This window comes from Rutidosis leptorrhynchoides, chromosome 5 (genome assembly GCF_046630445.1).
Source record: "Rutidosis leptorrhynchoides isolate AG116_Rl617_1_P2 chromosome 5, CSIRO_AGI_Rlap_v1, whole genome shotgun sequence".
NCBI classification, from domain to species: Eukaryota; Viridiplantae; Streptophyta; class Magnoliopsida; order Asterales; family Asteraceae; genus Rutidosis; species Rutidosis leptorrhynchoides.
The window spans coordinates 400,394,097-400,418,207 of record NC_092337.1 but is presented as its reverse complement, the minus strand read 5'-3'; the positions used below and the strand labels follow the sequence as shown (position 1 = coordinate 400,418,207).

The following is a 24,111-nucleotide window of genomic DNA, read 5'->3' as shown; positions in this document are numbered from 1 at the left end:
ATAAATGTTTTGTCTAAGAGAAGGACTAATGAAATTAGAGTTTCCAAATATGAGGAACTAAAGATGTAAATATCTAGAAGGTGGCCTAGAAGGTAACCTGTTATAACAGGTCGAATGCATACAATAGGAGAAAATACAAAGTTGAATGCATACAACATGACTTTTGAAAGTTGGATGCATACAATAGGATTTTGATGAAAGTTCGATGCATTTTGAATCAATTTTCCCTAACTATATCTATGGCAAACTTTCTTTTAAGACGATTGGTATCTGTGATTGTTGTCCTACACAAAATGGTTATTAGTTAAGAGAATGATACAACTGAAATGGATAATGAGCAGATCAATTCAAAAGTCAATTCTCAGGTCAACATGGAAGTCAATCATAGCAGGCCAAAGAGAAATGTGGGAGTGCCACAGTGGACTAACGACTATCAATTGAACAATAACAGAAGGATGAAGAGAACTTGAGTTGTTAGAAGTTAGTTAGTCAAAGGAGATGTGTCAATATCTTGTAATGTAGTTAGTAATGAATGGTGAAGACCAGTAGATGAAAGTCAACTGTAATAAATAGAAGTGTTGTAACTTGTAATAGAAATGTAATCAATGTTCGGGTCAATAAAATTCTGTTTCCTTCTCTAAATTCTCTGGAAATCATATCCATCTCTAATAGGTTATAAATTTTCTCTGGAGATCATAACCATCTCGGATAGGTTATATCAAAAAATTTTGGAACTCGGTCATATATTCGATTCAAAATCATTCATTGAGCTTGAAGAATCTCTTCCGGAACATTTGAGTCCTCTTTTTAAACTCAGTCAAAGTTCAAGGGCTTATTCTGGTTTACTCAAAAGACATACACCACAAGTTGTTCAACTACATAATACTACTACTTTAGAGATAAGGTGACCCAAGCCAATGCAACAAGAGATGGGATACTGCATTTCAGGAAACTTAACATCTCCTCTGCCTTCTTTTAATCAAACACACACCAAATCACTTAAATTCTGCAGATACTCTGTTTCAGCTTCTATTAATAAAAACAACATTCCACTGGTAATTAAACGTTATATATTTGTTTAATTCGGATTAGTTGATCTCTTCAACCATATGCTAACTATTTTCAATTGTGTTGTTCAGATAGGGAAAAAAGTGAACAAAGTAGGAAAACGTCTGATACGAATATCGACAGCAGAAGGGAAATGGCAGGGAAACTGGAATGCTGATTATAACTTCTCATTAAGAGACCTACGATTGGAGGATTTAGTTGAAGATGGTGATCCTAATAAAGCAAGAGTATTGGTGTCTTTAACTATTCAAAGGGTCTCTATTCTGTCTATGTTGTGCTTACTTATACTGGTAGAGGTGGCAATATGGGCGGGTTAGGTAACTTGTAAACGACAAAACATATATTATATCAATCCGTATAAATTGGTTAATCTGCCACTTCTAAAAATGATATGGGAATGTTTTGTAAGATAAATGTATTATTTTTTTTGTATCAGCATGCAGGCTTTGGGCTTTCGGTTGATGGAACGATTGATACGTCGTTCAACAGAAAGTGTAGCAACTGCTCTTTGCCATACTGCAGACAGGTATTTGTGTGCGTGTGTGTGTGTGTTTTTCAAGGTGTGAAGGCACATATAAGATGTTATGTTATAGTTATCAAGAAATGTGCAATTATGATTGGTGCTTACAACACTCAAAAAAGCAATGTGCTTATTGATTATATCCGTGTTGTCAGATAAGTACCAACTTCAATGTGTGGATTCTCTCGACTACTAACAATGGCGACTCAAATCAGCTACCTGAAATTGGAGGGGACGATCCATCAGTATTTCCCTATATCTCTCACACTTTCTTTATACCCATATGTATAAACATACATTATAGTTTCACATACATTTGCATACATTTGTAAGTGAAAATATGAATGTATGCGCATGTATACATTCATATATGTAAGTATACACACCAAATATGTTTATAGGGGCAAATTAAAGCAACAAAAAGAGGATTAAATGCAATGATATTTGCAGGTAATCTATGTGAAGCCTGGATGTGAAGCAGATCTTGACTCTTTAATACAGGACACAATTAGGCTCACCACTTCTGTTAATGTAAGAATCACACACACTCATCTATACTATATTTTTCCCCAATAACAGCCTACAGTTGACATTTAGTGTAAATGTCTTCCTTATTCAACTCAAAATTGACAAGAATAATCTGTTTTAGGGACTGCTAAAAAATCATTACCAAAAATAAGCACCATAGAAATGAAAAAAGGTCAAGAGAAAAAGAAATTACACCTATCATTTTGAATTTACAAGATTAAAGGTGGACATTTCTAGGAGAGAAGATGCAGGTTATGAAAGTAGCAGTTAAGAACTATTTTAAACCCAATTATCATCTGTATTTGCAGGAAACCTGTTCAGAATATTGTGACAAATCAGAACTCGGCTTAAAGCGTAAGTACTAAGAAGTGCAGTTCTAATAAGAGATGGCTATAGCAACACACCAGAATACGAGGTGTGTTCGTTAAATGATTTTTATATAAACTTATTTAAGATCATTTCTTCCATTTGCAGATATAACAAAGACCCCAACTATCGATAAGAGGTGGTCCAAGTTACTAGAGCTAAGGAACTCATATAAATAAATCATAAACTGTAAGTTATTCACTATGGCTATAGACCTTAAAAACAGACACACGCACACGCACACACACACACACACACACATGTTTATCTAACCTTTAAGTTCTGCAGAAGATCGATGTGAAACCCGGAAAGTGATTTGAGCATGGCTTTAGCTTTCAAGAGCAGGATAATAATTTTCTTTTTTATTCCAGGCTTGCAGTATTGTCTTGTGTACATATGTTCAGGGTTAACCCATTTCATCTTGTTTACTGCATCTGTATTATACATAGACAAAATACTCTATGCGTAATAAATACATGGATATCTGCTAAACAACCCAAAATTATCTTCAAAGAGCGGAGTTGGATACAGTTGTTGTAACAAAAAAGTAATATGAAATATGAAATGTAATAAAGTACATATAGCTAACTTTCACAGTGTACAGCTAATATGTTTAAGGGAGCAAGCAACAAATCTAAAAATTCATGATGAATTAACAAAGCGTTGAGCAGCAGATAAAGAAAGCTCTTCAAAAACCTGAAAACAAACAGATGATTAAAAGTTAGATTGATATTTAATAATGTAAAACGTGAATCGGAAGTTAAAATATGAGATGGTAACATACAAGTTTCCTGTAAACGTGTTGAAATGCCTTGACAAAACCCTCTGCATCAGCATTGCCAACCTGTAACATTAACTGAAAGGTTAATACTCACCCTGCTTTTAAAGATAAAATCTTTTGATCCAGTTACTTATAGATAGTTTGGGTCACAATTGGCGGCTCTATACCTTATTATTGTATGGTATTGTTTTAGTATATATATGTTATAATACGATCATTATTTAGAACATGGGTGGTTTGCAGGACAACCTAGTAAGACCACTAGTGTTTCGATCTGTACTACAAAATGATCTGGTTCAAACAATAACTTAAAGCTTCACATCAAATACACCCAAATTAATGTCAAACATCATTGCATAAAATGTGGCACATAATGTGTCACCATTGCATAAACTAATTAAAAAAACACAAAACCGTACCTTCTTTGCAGCAGCAACTTTCAATTTCTCCCAAAATGCATCTGTTTAATAGAAATAAAGATAAAAAATTATGTTTTCCAAATAATGCCTGGTAAAAAATACATATGCACCCAAATTTGATTAACAAATCTTCAAAGACCATTTAGTTTGTTATGATTACAAACTAGTGACTGATAGTTAGCTAGAAGCATTTTACGTAAGGCATCTAAATCATTTCATAAATCAAACTTGGTGGAAGAGATGGTAAAAGAGTTAATTGAATTGGATGACTTGTAATATATTAATTTCAAATTTACATGAAAGACCAAAAGTGTTGCATATGCATATCAAGATCAAGGTTGGATACAGTAAAATAGAAGTCCAATCACCTTGTCCGTCAATACCTCCAGTAACCTTTTCTCTTGAACCCCTTTCAATTTGCGAATTCATTCGATCTCGTACCTAAAGGTATAAATTGTTAGAACACAAAAGTTGTGAGAAAAGATGAAGGTTATCTAAAAAAGAATGAACAAAGAAGAATACCCTGCGTGATGCCTGCGTAGTTAATTGCCGTTGCACTTCAGACTCGGCCTAACAATATAACATCACCTAATCAGTTAGAACTTAGAAGCATGTATGAGAACTTATCATCGATCTACAATCATAAATAGTCTTCCTAAAACTGATATCGTATGAAACTGATGACATGGCAGCCATACACAATGGCACATCAACATAACAGGTATCATATTATCGATTTACATGTTACCTAAGGTGACATACATAGGCAATATTTGAAAGTTTGACAAGTGCAACAGGATATTTATTTTGTCCAGTACATACAATAGCAAAAGATATGAAGTTACTATTTTTTCCAGTAATTTGCACTAAATTGTAACATGGATATAAATTAAATATAAATTATACATAATTATTAAATAACAGGTATTCTGAAACAAAATCACTACGCCGATCATCTTAAATTTCATTAATTAAATATCATCTCCTAACAATAGGTATCAATAATTAAAATTAGCCACCAGGACTTCCAATGAAGCAAGAGGTCACGGTTCGATTCCCTTCAAGGCAAATACCTTGGGCGAGCTCCATTTAGTGACTGATTGACTAGAGGATGCTTTGCCCGGTAGCGGTGGAGGCCTAGCTTGCCGTTTACCCGGGTTTACCAACTAGAGGGGAGCCATTATGGCTCGTCGCTAGGGGTTCCTCGTAAAAAAATAAAATAAAAATAAAAATAATTGAAATTATCACAATTTATATGATTAAAACTGAACTTGTGGAATTCGTTGTAATCTGTTACACCCTAATCACTTTCAAATATATATAATTACCAACAATTCTCAAACGAAAATAAATAGGGCATGGAAACAGATAGATGTATAAATCATAGAAGAATAAAGAATAGGGATCGGTAGATGGAGGTTACATTGTAGTCGCGAGTACGAACAACGGGAAAGAGATGAAGGACACGTTGGAATTCAAGCTCATCCATGGCCGGTTTCTTTTACTTTTCCGTCGAGGAAAGTCACCGGTGGTGTTGTGCAAAATCGTTTATTACGGAGTGTATATTTATATTTATATTTTATATTTATATTTATATCTATATTGAATTTAATATTTATATTTATATTTATATTTATATTTATATTTATATTTATATTTATATTTATATTTATATTTATATATTTATATATTTATATTTATATTTATATTTATATCTATAGTTTCTATTAAATTGTTAAAATGATGACATCATAATTAAACTTTTTTCTTCAATAAAAAAAAATTAAAAAGAAAAAAATATAAGCAACTTAAGTGACATCATTAATAATTTAATTTACAATTAAAAATATAATTTTTATAATTGATCATTAAAACAATACATAATCTAATTCTCTCAGCACTCGGTACACTTTTCTCATCATCTCACCAAAACCCTAATTTCATTGTGGCGACTCCTGTATCATCTTTTGTTAAGATTGATGATTTTTATCCAGTGTTCATGATGATAAAGAAGCGTCCATTCCTATCGGTTCTTTAATAATTGCAGATTCGTTGTTTAATTTCTATCTACTGTTCTTGCTATTTCTAACAATTAATGGTATTAGTGATTTTTAAGGTTTAGCGATTCGCAAAGCAGGATTAAAGGGATTATCTTCAGATTAAACAGGTAAATGTTGCAGTTTCGATTTTTAATTTATATTCTATTTTTTCAAGGCTTTTATCGATTTGAAAATACGGCTCAAAAGTTAGAGTTTTCATTTTGTTCGTTTTATAATCAATACGTGTGATGACCCGGAAATTTCTGACCAAATTTAAACTTTATCTTTAAATGATTTAATGTTTTCGACACGATAAGCAAAGTCTGTAAAACCGAATCTCAAAATTTTTGTACTATTCAAGTACCATTCGGTTGTTCTCAACGATTCGCAAACCATTATATGTAAATAAATACATATATATACTATAACTTGAAAACGTAACAAAGTTTTAATTGTTTAATACCGTACATTAAACTTATTGGTTTAAATATTTATTTGAATATATATGATAAGTTGGAATATTAATTGTATGAATAACTTGCGACGTATATTTAAAACGTGTTTATGAATGTTGAAAATATATATTAACTTGGTCATAAAACGATTTGTTATTATATATATATATATATATATATATATATATATATATATATATATATATATATATATATATATATATCAACAAATAGCGAGACAATGATTTATAGAAGTAAATGACCAAAACACTCGAAAGTTTAAGATACACTTTGAATGATATAGTTTATTGATAATTTAAGACTATATTTTGACAAATGTACGAGTCACAAAACGTAAATTGCGAGTTTTCTAAGCGTACGAAAATGCGTTCGAGAAACCGGAACCGGGACATAAGTCGAGTGACAACGTACGAGTCATCGGAACGAAAATTACAAGTCAACTATGCATGTGAATTTAATATAATATATAATTAATTATATAAATTAAATATATTATATAAAATTATGTCGACAAACAAAAAGTTAAAAGTTTGTGAGCTGGATCAGAGGGCCATGCGATCGCATGGCCTTGAAGCACAAATCCCATGCGATCGCATGGGGTACTTTTTCAGAAAAGGTTCTATAAATTGCTCGAGTTTGGGTTCAGTTTTTACACTTTTTCATCTATCCATCTATCCTCACTCCGTATGCATTATATTTATTTATATTATTATTATTATTATTATTATTATTATTATTATTATTATTATTATTATTATTATTATTATTATTATTATTAGTATTAAGATTAATATTATTATTAATCTTATTAATATTAGTATTATTAATTAGTATTATACATAAAATACTACGACGGAGTGTCGTTCGAGTAATTTAAAAACAAGTTTTACGAGCGGGATATAGCTAAGGAAAATATGGGTTATAGCTATGGAGGTTATGGTAATATTCATGGGTACTGTTCGCAAGTCAAACCTAGTGTTTATCATCTCCGTTGTGTCTACGTACTTTTCTACAATATTGAATCTCAATATTGATACGTAAGCACTCATATTTTATCTTTTATATATTAATTGTGTATCCATGTCTAGTGCTCGAGTATATATATTTAAGCATGCTTGTATGCTAAATTTCGTCGTTAAACAGTTTATAATGAATCACAAATTAAATACATATATTACTGGTAAAATGTATATGATATACATGTTTTTGGAAAGCTTGCGAAAAATCAATAACTTTTCATTTAGATATCGAATAGTTTCGATGAACGGATTAAAAGATATGATCAACTGGATTATAATTGACGTTAATTGGAATTGCTTTTGAATCTGCAATTAATATTTAAACAGTTTGTTTACGAGATTGATAAAATGGATTTTTGAATATTACCAACCGAGTAAATAAATCCTTATATAAGACACGTCTCGTTTTGTTGAACAATTGTCAAAACTGATTGTTTTATCATATTTTAAAGCCTTATAAAAACTATAGTTTAATCTTACAAGAATTAGGAAACTATGTGAAATATTAAAATGATTCGATTGCCATGATCATTCAACTATTGTATGGAGTCAGATTGACTTTTTGAAATAACTTTTGATAACTATTGTATATCGATCTCGAGCATTAGGATTGTGATACACTATGACCTGACCTAGCTTGATAGACATTTATTAACCAACATATGTTCTCTAGGTTGAGATCTACGGTTATTTGGTATTCCGAGTTTCGGTCACATTTCGATGAACAACTTTATGTGCTGCTAAGGTGAGTTTCATTGCTCCCTTTTTAATTGCTTTTGCAATATATATTTTTGGGCTGAGAATACATGCAATTTATTTTAAACGCAATGGATACAAGTACATACTTAATTCTACACTGAGTTTGAACCGAAAATCCCTTAGCTTTGGTAACTAGTAGCTGCCAGTACATAGGATATGGACTGGTGGGCGCGAATAACAGTATATGGATCCATAGGGCTTGACATCCCCATCCGAGCTAGAGCGCTAGCCTTTTAACGGACGTGTGTTATTTGAGTTTAGGACACGTTGGTTTGCGTGTATTAAAACGAATGGGGTATTTATTATATAACGTTAAAGCTTAGTTACCAGGGTGCTCTGTTATGTAGAATCTATTGATAAACGTTTCTGGATGAAACAACTGAAATCTTGTGATCCACTTTTATATAATCTATTGATAAACGTTTCTGGATGAAACAACTGAAATCTTGTGATCCACTTTTATATAATCTATTGATAAACGTTTCTGGATGAAACAACTGAAATCATGTGATCCACCTTTATGTACAGATTATGCAAAACATTAAAACTATGAACTCACCAACCTTTGTGTTGACACTTGTTAGCATGTTTATTCTCAGGTTCCCTAGAAGTCTTCCGCTGTTTGCTTATATGTTAGACAAGCTATATGCATGGAGTCTTACATGGCATATTTATCAAGGAAACGTTGCATTCACCAAATCATCACCATGTATCTTATTTTGACTGCATTGTCAACGAAAGTACTATTGTAAACTATTATTTACGGTGATTGTCTATATGTAGAAATCATCAGATGTCGAAAACCTTTGATTTAAATATTCATTTATGGTGTGCCTTTTTAAAAGAATGCAATGTTTACAAAACGTATCATATAGAGGTCAAATACCTCGCAATAAAATCGATGAATGACGTGTTCGTCCATATGGATTTGGAGCGATCGTCACAGTTGGTATCAGAGCGTTGGTCCTAGTGAACCAGGTCTTGCATGAGTGTGTCTAACTGATAATTGTTAGGATACATTAGTAAGTCTGGACTTCGACTGTGTCTGCATGTCAAAAGTTTTGCTTATCATTTCTTATCGGAAATTACCTGTCTATCATCTTAATTCTAAACGCGTCTTATTGCATTGATTGCATAGATAGTGTATAGACCAAATTTCATATCTTAGCATATCTGTTACTGTCAACTTCACCTGACAGCTTTCGAAAATTTCTCCGTAATTTGCGGGATCCCTTGTATTATATATTGGTATTCTATGTAATTAGAATATCATCCGATACCCAAAAATCCTTTATCTAATCGTGTAAGATGAATCCCGTATCTAGTTCAATTTCCTTAAACTCCGACAGCTATTTTGATATGGATATTCACCTGAATTCCGAAGACAGTGTAACCTGAATGGATCAACCAATCAGTCATCACCTATTCTGGATGAATTGGGGATGGGTTCGTAGCCTACTTAATTATTGGAGACAAGAAGAAGGTGATCCCTTCCATCCACCACATTGCCCTTTTGGCGAAGAACCTAAAGCATTTACCGGCGAACCTATTCGAGACACCATTTTCTCTCTCATTTCCAGAGTGTCTCGTCACGATTATATATTATCTCAAATTCTAGATCTTATTCGTCCACTCGTCCGAACCGACAATCACCCCGGTGTAATAGAAGAAGTCAACGAGCTTCGCGCTCGGGTAGTGGCTTTGGAGAATACGGTGCAAAGGTTACAAGCACCAACAGTATCACCGGCATCAACAGTACCACCGACAACAACACCAACAGTACCATTACCACCACCAACAACATCCGCATCGCAAACCTCAACTTCACAATCTGTTCTACGAGCATCAACGTCATACGCACCGTAGTTACCAATAAATACCAGCAACAATAACCGATGAAGTATTAACTCATTTCCCCTGAAGAAATTTTATGTATATTTAATATATATGAATTTTTAAATCAAAATAAATCTTTTCGTACTAAGCTATTACGTGTGAATCTTAACTGGTAGGTACTACTCGGTTAGTTCATATTACTAATATGCAATGATGTACATCCTTCCTTAACAACTTAACCATTGTTAACTATAATCTATGTTTCAACTTAATGAATCCCATTTCATAATAAACCAAGTGTATTATTCAATTACATAATTGATTATACATTTTCATTTTCGATATACTCGAAACTTTCCAGAAAACATCATATGTGCCTTGCAAAGTTCGCAAGAATTCCACAAGCATCAACATCCTTCACCGAGGAATATCAATAAGAATGAATAATGAAGTATTGATTTCATTAGTGAAATACTCCGCGAAGATTATGTAATCTCTAATGTTTTAGAGATTATTCATCCAAGCCAAAAATCAAATGAGCTTAATATGATACTAACTCATTAAATCTGTATTACATCTGAAGAAAATATACATACATATATTTTCGTAAAGACAGTAATAAAAAAATTTCTTTTGTACAAAGTATTAATTGTGAAATCTTTAACGGGTAGGTAATACCCGGGAAATATTTAAATTCGCAATTAATATGTTACACTGTACATTCTTCAATTTTGATTCAAAAATCATTAACTACACTCACTATCTTCACAACGATATACAATCGTTTTCATACAAATTCAATTACATATTCTGATATTGACGGATCAGAATCCAAGTCATAACTCTGAACCCGTGACATCATTCTTAGATCTCTACATCTTTCAAATCTATACTTTGACTTCAAAACTGTGCAAGATCCTTTAATGTTGTTAATACCGAAAATAATCTTACAATTCTTTTCAAGATATCAATTTTCATCACACTTCCAACCAGTCAACTTCGACTTTTCAGATTAACTTTATTGTAACCTTGACATATACGTTCTTGTTACAAGGGAACCTTTCATGTCCCACCACATTAGCAGTAAATTTACCAGCAACTTCATTAATCTGTGACCTAAGTTTCTTCGAAAAATCACAATAATTATTCATTGAAACTCTATCAAGTACTCATATACAACTAGTAACAACAATTGCCATACCAACCACCGGGAATTAGCAATCAGTATTTTGAATCTCGCAGCATTTTCTACGACAACAGTTATATATAGATAACATCTATCTTCTAGACCTACAGATTTCGAATGTGAATTTTCTGAAAAACACCTTAAACTACGAACTAGTTCTCGAAATCTTGAAAAATACTGATGAAGCCGCAAAAACTGTAAACGACCTTAACAGTAAAAAGTTTGATGATAAAGGATAGTGTGCTGGCAAAGCTCAGAAAAAAAGAGAAAGTTTAGAACTGGAAAACGGATTGAGCAAAGTATGAAAGAGGCTGTGGATAAATCACAAGGACGAAATCTGTCTTCAAAGAATCCAAATGATTCAGTATCTGCTGAAGCCATTAACGAATACCTTGCTTCCGAATCTAAACCCTTGCAGACAATATTCTTCATCATCCTCTGATATTAGAAATTCTAAGATATCATCGTATCTTTCATTATAAATATCCTCCATATTTCTGGAGATAATTTCATAATCATTCTTATCGAAAATCAATTTTCTCCTTACGATATCTGTGTTACACCATAAAAGAAACTATTTTAGTTTCTAAATTCTGAAACTTTCAAGTTTAAAATATAAATGTTTTGAAGTAATGTTGGGAATTGAAGCATGAGTTAGTATAATATAATGACACTTGATCAACGTGATTATATTACAGTAAGTCATGATGAGTTTCTAATGGAACGTGATAAAGGTTCACAGATCATACCCTCATCATGAACCATGTTACATACTCTTTCATTCTATATAATCTCTAAAAATATCAAGAAAATATTTTCTTAATGATTCGGTCTTTTTCGAGGTATTCTGGTAATTTGACAAGTCAGATTGTGCTATTACCATTTCTTTCTTAGAACATTAGTTATGTTCATCTGAAACTTTATACCTATGAATTCTGGACCATTATCCGCTTGACTTAAGGTCGGGAAGAGAAAACGAAAGCATGAAGCTACGAAATATAATGGAGAACATAAAGCCCGATAACAACCCCGAAATTACAAACCGTGTATATCAATGCGTATAGCAATATAAAGACACGGGAGAATTAAAAACACTATAACCCCCAAGGTAATAGTAGAAGAACATAACTTCCTCTGGTGGCAGATGAAAAAGAAGAATGAAGGATACGATAGCCAGGAAAATATCAAGAATCAGAACTGGATTAAGCATTTTCACAATCTATTGGGATGTATGAAATAAGAAAGAAGATTATAGGAGTGGTGAAAATAAATGAAACGGAAGAGGTCAATTTATAGCAATCGAGGCAGATTACGCATTTAATCAAAGAAAATCCTAATTTCCGCAAATTCCGAAGAATCAAATCTTATTTAGATTATGAAGATTTTCTATTCCTTAAATTCTGGAAATCAATCGTAACTACGTCAAAAGCTAAGACGAATCTCTATTCTTTCATTTCACTCTTTTACGATAACTTCTCTCATACGCTTTGAGAAATCGGATTGTTTTATCCATATAATTCAACGGTGATAAAATTCTATTTATCAACTCATATTCGCCATGAAAACATTTCTATTGTTAGCCATGACGACCTCACTTAAATTTCGGGACGAAATTTCTTTAACGGGTAGGTACTGTGATGACCCGGAAATTTCTGACCAAATTTAAACTTTATCTTTAAATGATTTAATGTTTTCGACACGATAAGCAAAGTCTGTAAAACCGAATCTCAAAATTTTTGAACTATTCAAGTACCATTCGGTTGTTCTCAACGATTCGCAAACCATTATATGTAAATAAATACATATATATACTATAACTTGAAAACGTAACAAAGTTTTAATTGTTTAATACCGTACATTAAACTTATTGGTTTAAATATTTATTTGAATATATATGATAAGTTGGAATATTAATTGTATGAATAACTTGCGACGTATATTTAAAACGTGTTTATGAATGTTGAAAATATATATTAACTTGGTCATAAAACGATTTGTTATTATATATATATATATCAACAAATAGCGAGACAATGATTTATAGAAGTAAATGACCAAAACACTCGAAAGTTTAAGATACACTTTGAATGATATAGTTTATTGATAATTTAAGACTATATTTTGACAAATGTACGAGTCACAAAAAGTAAATTGCGAGTTTTCTAAGCGTACGAAAATGCGTTTGAGAAACCGGAACCGGGACATAAGTCGAGTGACAACGTACGAGTCATCGGAATGAAAATTACAAGTCAACTATGCATGTAAATTTAATATAATATATAATTAATTATATAAATTAAATATATTATATATATATATATATATATATATATATATATATATATATTATATATTATATAAAATTATGTCGACAAACAAAAAGTTAAAAGTTTGTGAGCTGGATCAGAGGGCCATGCGATCGCATGGCCTTGAAGCACAAATCCCATGCGATCGAATGGGGTACTTTTTCAGAAAAGGTTCTATAAATTGCTCGAGTTTGGGTTCAGTTTTTACACCTTTTCATCTATCCATCTATCCTCACTCCGTATGCATTATATTTATTTATATTATTATTATTATTATTATTATTATTATTATTATTATTACTATTATTATTATTATTATTATTATTATTATTATTATTATTATTATTATTATTATTATTATTATTATTATTATTATTAATCTTATTAATATTAGTATTATTAATTAGTATTATACATAAAATACTACGACGGAGTGCCGTTCGAGTAATTTAAAAACAAGTTTTACGAGCGGGATATAGCTAAGGAAAATATGGGTTATAGCTATGGAGGTTATGGGTAATATTCATGGGTACTGTTCGCAAGTCAAACCTAGTGTTTATCATCTCCGTTGTGTCTACGTACTTTTCTACAATATTGAATCTCAATATTGATACGTAAGCACTCATATTTTATCTTTTATATATTAATTGTGTATCCATGTCTAGTGCTCGAGTATATATATTTAAGCATGCTTGTATGCTAAATTTCGTCGTTAAACAGTTTATAATGAATCACAAATTAAATACATATATTACTGGTAAAAGGTATATGATATACATGTTTTTGGAAAGCTGACGAAAAATCAATAACTTTTCATTTAGATATCGAATAGTTTCGATGAACGGATTAAAAGATATAATCAACTGAATTATAATTGACGTTAATTGGAATTGCTTTTGAATCTGCAATTAATATTTAAACAACTTGTTTACGAGATTGATAAAATGGATTTTTGAATATTACCAACCGAGTAAATAAATCCTTATATAAGACACGTCTCGTTTTGTTGAACAATTGTCAAAACTGATTGTTTTATCATATTTTAAAGCCTTATAAAAACTATAGTTTAATCTTACAAGAATTAGGAAACTATGTGAAATATTAAAATGATTCGATTGCCATGATCATTCAACTATTGTATGGAGTCAGATTGACTTTTTGAAATAACTTTTGATAACTATTGTATATCGATCTCGAGCATTAGGATTGTGATACACTATGACCTGACCTAGCTTGATAGACATTTATTGACCAACATATGTTCTCTAGGTTGAGATCTACGGTTATTTGGTATTCCGAGTTTCGGTCACATTTCGATGAACAACTTTATGTGCTGCTAAGGTGAGTTTCATTGCTCCCTTTTTAATTGCTTTTGCAATATATATTTTTGGGCTGAGAATACATGCAATTTATTTTAAACGCAATGGATACAAGTACATACTTAATTCTACACTGAGTTTGAACCGAAAATCCCTTAGCTTTGGTAACTAGTAGCTGCCAGTACATAGGATATGGACTGGTGGGCGCGAATAACAGTATATGGATCCATAGGGCTTGACATCCCGTCCGAGCTAGAGCGCTAGCCTTTTAACGGACGTGTGTTATTTGAGTTTAGGACACGTTGGTTTGCGTGTATTAAAACGAATGGGGTATTTATTATATAACGTTAAAGCTTAGTTACCAGGGTGCTCTGTTATGTAGAATCTATTGATAAACGTTTCTGGATGAAACAACTGAAATCTTGTGATCCACTTTTATATAATCTATTGATAAACGTTTCTGGATGAAACAACTGAAATCTTGTGATCCACTTTTATATAATCTGTTGATAAACGTTTCTGGATGAAACAACTGAAATCATGTGATCCACCTTTATGTACAAATTATGCAAAACATTAAAACTATGAACTCACCAACCTTTGTGTTGACACTTGTTAGCATGTTTATTCTCAGGTTCCCTAGAAGTCTTCCGCTGTTTGCTTATATGTTAGACAAGCTATGTGCATGGAGTCTTACATGGCATATTTATCAAGGAAACGTTGCATTCACCAAATCATCACCATGTATCTTATTTTGACTGTATTGTCAACGAAAGTACTATTGTAAACTATTATTTACGGTGATTGTCTATATGTAGAAATCATCAGACGTCGAAAACCTTTGATTTAAATATTCATTTATGGTGTGCCTTTTCAAAAGAATGCAATGTTTACAAAACGTATCATATAGAGGTCAAATACCTCGCAATGAAATCGATGAATGACGTGTTCGTCCATATGGATTTGGAGCGATCGTCACAATACGGCTCAAAGGTACATTTTTACTTTGTGTATTTTGTTGCTTAGATTTTCAAGTAATGATGCATGTCTGCATTTTAGTTGCCGATTTCTTATAGGGATTAGTTTATAATTGCTATTGGTATCTTGTGAAGTTGGCAAACAAATTATTTCAAAATGGAGGATTAGGTCATCGTCATGTTTAGTCTGTAAGTTTTTATAGATTATAATTTATCATATATGCGTACTCATTGTACATATTTCATCTGGCACTAGAAAATCTATTATAGATGTTCCTGTTGTGTTTTGTTAATAAAATTGAAGGAAAGAAAGATGAAATAGTAATTGAGTTGCAATTCTTAAAATAGTGGAAACCATCATGAACACTACTGTAAAATAGGTATTCATGTATTATGAATAAACCATTTCATTACATTTCTATTCTTCTCAAATACTTGACACAATACCTTATTATGGTGGGTTGGTATTTATTTGTCAAAGACGTGCTTGCATTCCTATAATACAAATCTTTTCTAATCATCTTTCATGAAATAGTAATATTATATATAATATTCACTGATTCTTTGATTGCGATTTTTGAAGTTTTTCTTGTGCACACAATGTGTTCGATGTTATGTCAATAGCAATTCTTGAATGTCTGGATCAATTACAATTTTAAACATGCAAGTGTTTTTCTATATTCACTTTGAATTCAGTCAACAGTAGCTTTAATATTTTTAATATGTAATATGCTCATTGACTTCGTACATTCTGAATTTGTCAAGAATGTATGTAGACTTCATATGTTTTAAGAAGAAGGTTGTACTTTAGAAAAATGATAATGATATTGTTATGATTGATTAGTGATGATGAAAGGTGGAGACTATAACTGGATGTTGGAACATATGGAAATTTATGGGTAGCTGTATTTCTTCAAGAGCTAAAGTTGATAATTCAATCAATGGCATCAATGCTAATTATGACGGTAAATTTACTTTATTTCTTTATTTGCATGTGTTCCGTTTCCTTTATGTAGTTTGGTCTTAAGTATACATGTTGATTCTAAGTAATGTATATGAGATTACATTTTCTGGCATCTACACAATAATTTGATCAGAACAGCCATATTTTGTGAACTAAAAGTAAAATTATTGGCCAAGTGATGATCTTGAAGGAATCCACATCAATTGATTTTGTAGTTTACTTGAATTAAAATGGGTCAAACGGGTAGCAGATTGACATTTAAGTTGGCGGATTGTTGTTTATTAAAAAAGAATAATCCTGTTACATTTTTTTTTTTTTTTTTTTGATATTAACGTAAGGTGTAATTTTTAGTCCTATGTTTTTGTCTAGATAATTCAAGGGATAATCTTTAGTCCTTGAAGTTGTGAGCTCGATGAAGCAGGAACATGATGCCTACCAGGTGTTCGACCAATTGCTTACAGGTTCCCTTATCATTCGAAGTTACTTTTTTTTATTTATATTCATCTAATTGAATCTGTCACTAAATCTGTGTCAAATCTTAGTAATGTGAATAGCATACCTACTAAATTTGTGCAAAACCTTACTGAGAGCCTGAAATTGTGGTCTAAAAGTTAACTATTTTGGATAAATAGTGCTGTATAAGTACTGCTCTCATACTTAATATGGATATATGTGCTCATATATAAATAGATGCAGGCTATACGTGGTACTTAGAATCATTGCTCCTATACAAATAAAATTGTGCATATACCTTCTTTTCATTTAAGTAATAACAATTGTAATAATAATCGGTATAAAACGGTTATGTGTGTACCGGTGGTTCAAAGTTGTAATAGTATAATCAAAGGATTTATACGAAGATGTAGGTTATAGTTTGTTGTTTCTTATGGTGATATGTACATAAGGATTATGTACCATGGTCTAAGCCTCCAAGTCAACTATATCATTTTTTAGCTTGACCCATTCATTTGCCACCTGAAATTGACTCTATTCATGATTACTTAAACCCGTGTTCCAAGAAGTTCATTTGTTGAACCCATTGATCATTTTCTTTGATTGCTTACATGGAAATATAACAATTTTACCATCGAATTACCAACCATGAAACTTTATGATAGAGGTAAGGTGATGATTCCTTAAGATATTAACATCTTGTGTATGTATCATATTTTTTATAACCTGATTTATTAGTGTCATTTATTTGACAATGTAACCATTTTTGACATAATGCATATCGATTACGCAAAAAATTTCTGTACATCACAGGCTGATCGGGGATCATTTGTTTCTAAACACTCTTCCCATTCAAGGCAAGGAATATCATGGATCATTTTCTGTGTAGATATTATGTATTTATCTATGTGTGCGCGTGTGTGTGTTTGTTTGTTTGTATATGCTTATATTATATTGACCCATATAATGTGTTTTTTGTTGATTATTCTCTTAGATTCGATGTCATGTTAGGATGTGTATCATATTGGTGATCGAATCATTAGGGGTTGCGGGTATCAAGATTCCTTAGTGCTATAATATTCAAATCAGTAGGGGAAAGAGGATGTTTTTCAATTGGATTCAAAGCATGGTTTATATCTAATTTGCATATTGCATATATTTAAAGGGTCAAACGGAAAAGTTGAATTGAGCAGTGTGGGATTTGATCGAGAATGAGGGGTCAAATTGGGTAAAATTGATTAATACGGAGTAACATATAATTTTAACCTTTTTAATGTTCAATGTATTGCAGTTGTTTTGAGGCATGACTCTGGTATTCGAAAATATATAGTGATTTATAGGAAGCTGAGATGAAGGATTGGAGATTAGTTAGGTATCAAAGTAATGTATAGTTAAGGAATAAAAATGTCTTAAATAATGTACAATTACTTTAAACTCAACAATGTTAATTTTTATATTTTAAATAAAATGACTTTTTTATAACCATTCTTTAAATCTTTAGTTAGGTTGAGGTTTTCTGTATGTAAGTTTTGATAAACCCGTGATTTCACGGGTCTATTAGCTAGTTTATATTTATATTGGTATCTATCTATGTATCTATCTATCTATCTATACTTTCTATTATATTGCTAAAATGATAATGTCATTATTAAGCTAATTTCTTTGTTAAGAAAAAATCTTAAAGAAAAAGAAAAAAATCTAAGCATTGTGGGTGATGTCATTAATCTAAATAAATTTGAATTAAAATTAAATATTATTAATTAATTATTATTATTTAATCTTATTAATAATTATTTTAATAATTAAAATTAAATTATTTTAATTAATTATTTTAAATTAAGTACGAACAAGTATAAAAGTTAGGCAGAAGGAAACCAATTTTATATTTATATTTTTAATTTACACTTTTAAAATAAAATGACAACCAATATTATCTCTTATGATTGAATGTGGATTGTTTAATATGCATTTTAGGTGTTTGATGAAATGTTCAACTGACGAGTTTCTTAGTCGGACTATGTGGTTCCACGAGTCATTAAACTAAATAATTTTAGCATTTACGTTCACTTAATACCTAAAACATATCATTAAACTGTTTCGTTTAAACAAACCCATGGTTCCACGGGTCATTTCACTAGTTTATATTTATATTTGTATATATATATATATATATATATATATATATATATATATATATATATATATATATATATATATATATATATATATATATATATATATATATATATTTATATTTATATTTATATATATATATATATATATATTTTTATTTAAATTTGTATTTGTATTTGTATTTGTATTTGTATTTGTATTTGTATTTGTATTTGTATTTGCATTTGTATTTGTATTTATATTTATATTTATTTTTATTTATACTTATTTTTATATTTATATTTATATTTGTATTAATATTTGTATTTGTATTTGTATTTGTATTTGTATTTGTATTTGTATTTGTTTTTGTTTTTGTATTTATATTTATATTTATATTTATATTTTCATTTATATTTATATTTATATTTGTATTTGTATTTATATTTATATTTATATTTATTTTATGTTATGAATATTTATTTATTATTATGTAAAACAAATTGGGTATGCAGTTTTCTTTATGTGGAAAATGTATTTACTCTTACTAATGAAGTTTGAAACTGCAAATGTTTATATACGTATGGCATGTGAAAAATTAGTTTTGTTTTTAGTCACTTATATTTTAAAATGATTTGTATAACGTTTGGATTCTTATTGTGTAAAACTTAATCACGGGCATAATGATTGTGTAAAAAATAAATGCGTTAACGAGTCCACAATAAGTCGCAAGCATTAACTACTTGTCACAAGCAAACCCGATATGAGATCACTTACTTGCACATATATGTTCAGAACAAGTAGATGGTCAGCGCGCTTCGCGGCGCAAAAATTATGAAATGCATATACGTGTTTCGTTTCATAGATAGCATACACTTTTTTAGCTTTATATTAAACTCGGACGGCATCAGTAAACTGACAGCGCACAACATACCAGCAAAACTATACAACAAATTCATTCTCGACTGCAGTTGTTACATATTAACATACCACAAGGTTGTTAGAGACACTCTTTCGAAAACAATTGTGGCTAAGAATGGCTTTAGTCATGTCATTGATTCACCTTAAACTTCCCATATACTCGGAAGATCCTACAAAAAATTCCAATATAAGCTAATAAGTTTCCTTAAAGCATGACATAAGACAAAGCAATTAAGAACTTTCAACTTACCACCACAAACGGGTACGTCAATTAAGAACTTTCACTGATTGCACAGTAACCATTGTAAGTCAATATATTCTTCTTACTCATATATCATCCTGCATATTAATTTTGAAAGAATGAAATACATAACCTGCCAATGTGATAGGAACATAAAATATGACCACAAAACTTCTTTGAATTGAACAGAGATGCATGGAAAAGTTAGAAGAACAAAATTAATACCATTAATATTTATGCTGTTGTTGTTGTTGTTGTTGTTCGCTGATAGCACATAAACCATTGTACGTCAATATATTTTTCTTACACATATTTCATCCTGCATAATAATTTTAGAAAAAAAAATGAAATACATAACCTGCCAATGTGGTAGGAACATAAAATTAAAATATGACCAAAAAACTCAACGGAAATGCAAAACCTAAGAACATAACGTTTTATATTATATACTCCATAATTTTTTAACATATTTTTTAAAGCAACATGAAATTGGCTAAATAAATTACAATATTATATATGATACATACAGTCATGAACCAAGAATTCATGCAATCCCTTTATATCTAACAAAACACACCTAAAATGTCTAGCTACTATAATATTTCTAAAGCACACAATTGGATGTATTTCTACATTACATAATTCTGAGTACTTTTATGATAACCAATTCCAACCCTGTTCTATGTGAATGCATCAAAACTTCTACATGAATTTAACAACCACCCATGTCAATCAAAGTTTTTGAAACATATATGGTATGAAGTTTTAAACCGTCTAAAAAGAACTGTAGTAAACATGATATCCACGAAAACACGCTTGTTAATACACAAAACACAAATTAAGAAAAACTAACAAACGTATAAAGCTGAAACCTAAACAAAAAAAAAAAAAAAAGAGAAATTACCTTGAAGTAAAAACAACCACGAAATCCGGTAGCGATGTAAATTTCACATTCAATTCGCAATCAAATCCCAACAGCAAAACGAAAGCCCGGACATTAACCTGACTAATCAAAAAAATCAACAACAAACAAACTATGAACAGAAACCAAAAAAAGGACGTACTGGAATAGAAAATCATGCCTTCGTGGAATAAAGATGGTGTAAGATATGCGATGAAAAACCGTCAAGAAGTAAAAAAAGAGTAGGCAAAAATTACACTTGCAAAAACAATCGTTCGCAAGAGCCAAGAAGGAACTGAACAAATATAAACTTATAAATGCACAAATTACTCATTAAAGCCGCAAATTTCTATTTGAAAAAAAAAGGATAATAATAATAATAATTACCCCAGTTGTATGATTTTTTTAAAATATTCCTGCAATTGTAATGTCCATCGTCAATGTAAATAAAAAAGTTCAATTTACTTCATAATGAAACATTTACATATAGTGTGAAAAATTATATGATAATCATAATGCAAGAAACTTAACAACCTCAACAATACCCCTATTATTATATTTAGTACTACAATGTACTCCGTAATAAGATAAACTAACTAAATACCTCTTTAAAAGCGTCTTGATTCCAAAATTCATCATTTTATTCTATCTTGTTATCGACAAAGTTTGTCATCCTACAGAGATACTAACCAGATTAATACACATTATTATCTAGATAGGCCTCAAGTCCTCAACATATACAACATGATACTAATTAGCAACAACAAAAATATGTGACAGATTATTCACTAAGTAGTTAGCATCATCAAATCATCTTCCGTTGGTCCAAAAAGATGTAGAAGGTCATCTCTACTCCATAAGGACACTCCTAGTTTGATTTAATAGTTAAACAATTCCGTAAAAAACATATAAACTTCAGAAAAACTATTATAATCTTAATCAAGAATAGCGTGTATTAACAAACAGGTTGCGGGAATGACGCTACAGACCAGTTCGAATTCCATCACATATTAAAACCCCAATTACTGATAAAACCCTAAATCCAACCTTAAACCAACCGGTAAAAAATCGTTAATCAAACGATTATAACAATTCAAACCCACTAATTGCAAGAAACTAAAAAAATAAAACCCTACCTTTCATCCTCATCGACTTTTTCAAATGGTCAAGGTCTTTAATCAGGCACAACGCAAATACTGGTGTCGGTTATCAACCCAAGAAGAACGGCAAAACCCTAACCTTGCATCGATCGCCTAAAACTCCAAGAATCGTTCTTGGAGGTGTTATTGTGATATTTGTCTCAGAAAGAATACCGAATGAAGAAAACGAGTATAGAGTTGGTAGGTGGATGAATTGGGAAAACTCATGAATCGCCATGTGCATCGTATCAGTGAAGGAAAAAGGAAACCCTAATATGGCGATAAGGTAGAGAGAATCGCCCGGAGGATTCCAGAAGCAAGAGGTCGATGGAATGGAGAGGGTGGATGTGGGTAGGCCGTAGGTGGGAGTAACATATCACTTGCAGTAGAAAGACGAAAATAGCCCTGAATGTTGATGTGAAAATACCAAAAAACCATTAACTGTTGGTGAACACTGAATTCATTTGCTCAAATGTAATATTATTAATTATAAATGTATACGAAATATTATTATTATTTATTATTAAAAGTAATAAGAAGTAAGATAATAAGTTACTATAAATTTGTAACTATAACTAAATAAAACTTGATATATTTCATGTTTTTCATAAACAATTATATAATGATATTGAGAAATACATCAACTAGAATCTATCTATTCTATCAAATAAATAGAAGTTTTGGGTGAGGTCATCTTATGTTTCTATGAGTTGTACAATGTGCTCATAAGAGTTGTAATTTTATTTGCTGATGTAATATTAAAATTTAATATAAATAAAAAGTTTCTTTCATTAAATTTAAATTAGATATAATATTGAAGTAACTTTTTGTCTGTGGCACTGTATCTCTCATGCTTTTTTTCTCTGTGACCTAGAGCTCCACAATTACTCACCACCTCCACTCCTCCCTCCTCTTCCAATTAGCACTTTTCATTTAGTTTCTCTTCTATCAAGAATTTGAAATTTATAGAGTATGGATCAATAAACCAAAGGTGTTGGATTAAAAAACCACCTTTTTGACCAAGTTGAATAATTATTGTTTAATTATGATGTCTTTACTTTTTTATTTTTACTTTATTATTATTTTACTACTATAATTACAATATTAATATTAATATTAATGTTACTTCATCTTTTTATTAAATAATTTATAATTTTAGTTTTCACATTTTATTATATCACAACCTTAAATGTAAATGTATGTGACGTTTTACATTTTACGTTTACGTTTTAGATTTATGTTAATGCTTACGTTTTATTTTTTGCAAACGTGAAACCCAAAACATAAACGGAATAATCATAATTAGAAAAATTGAAATCGGAAAACGTAAACTAAAAATGTATGAATATATGTTAACGAAATTTACGTTTAAGGTTTACCGTTTAAAAATTGAAATCGAAAAACGTAAACTAAAAATGTATGAATATATGTTAACGAAATTTACGTTTAAGGTTTACAGTTTACGCTAGCATTCTCTCAACAACAATAATAATAATAATAATAATAATAATAATAATAATAATAATAATAATAATAATAATAATATTAATAATAATATTATTAATAATATTAATAATAATAATAATAATAATAATAATAATAATAATAATAATAATAATAATAATAATCGTGTGTAAATAATACGTATGCAATAACAATACGAAGAAGGGTTGAAGTTTAATGCTAGTATTATTATTTTGCTTTCCTAAAAATAAAGGTAATTATGTGTAAATAATACGTATGCATCTCTATCTTTAGCGACAAAAACTTTTATGGGTAAT

The 24,111-nt window shown here is 30.4% G+C and overlaps 1 protein-coding gene and 1 long non-coding RNA gene across 4 annotated transcripts; one reads left to right on the top strand and one right to left on the bottom strand.

Annotated features, from left to right (window-relative positions):
* Positions 1 to 783: 783 nt before the first annotated feature.
* Positions 784 to 2,579, top strand: LOC139850624 (large ribosomal RNA subunit accumulation protein YCED homolog 2, chloroplastic-like). The gene is made up of 6 exons (XM_071840177.1): positions 784 to 1,055; positions 1,140 to 1,322; positions 1,505 to 1,594; positions 1,744 to 1,833; positions 2,039 to 2,119; positions 2,425 to 2,579. The coding sequence occupies exons 1-6, from the start codon at positions 918 to 920 to the stop codon at positions 2,479 to 2,481; spliced, it is 639 nt and encodes a 212-aa protein (XP_071696278.1). The 5' UTR covers positions 784 to 917; the 3' UTR covers positions 2,482 to 2,579.
* A 17,358-nt stretch (positions 2,580 to 19,937) lies between these two features.
* On the bottom strand, positions 19,938 to 22,648 carry LOC139850289 (uncharacterized). 3 transcript variants are annotated; one of them, XR_011759986.1, is made up of 6 exons: positions 22,328 to 22,648; positions 21,796 to 21,865; positions 21,195 to 21,292; positions 20,516 to 20,609; positions 20,300 to 20,388; positions 19,938 to 20,219 (listed from the first exon to the last, which is right to left on the bottom strand). It is a non-coding gene; the product is annotated as an uncharacterized lncRNA (long non-coding RNA). The 3 variants fall into 3 exon arrangements; XR_011759985.1 differs by lacking the exon at positions 21,796 to 21,865 and having other exon boundaries at positions 21,195 to 21,296; XR_011759984.1 differs by lacking the exon at positions 21,796 to 21,865.
* Positions 22,649 to 24,111: the final 1,463 nt, after the last annotated feature.

Bases quoted from the DNA above. Each gene is read 5' to 3' on its own strand.
- LOC139850624 (XM_071840177.1), top strand. From the start codon at position 918: ATGCAACAAGAGATGGGATACTGCATTTCAGGAAACTTAACATCTCCT. The intron at 1,595-1,743 runs GTATTTGTGTGC...CCGTGTTGTCAG, and splicing joins CTTTGCCATACTGCAGACAG to ATAAGTACCAACTTCAATGT. The intron at 1,834-2,038 runs GTATTTCCCTAT...TGATATTTGCAG, and splicing joins TTGGAGGGGACGATCCATCA to GTAATCTATGTGAAGCCTGG.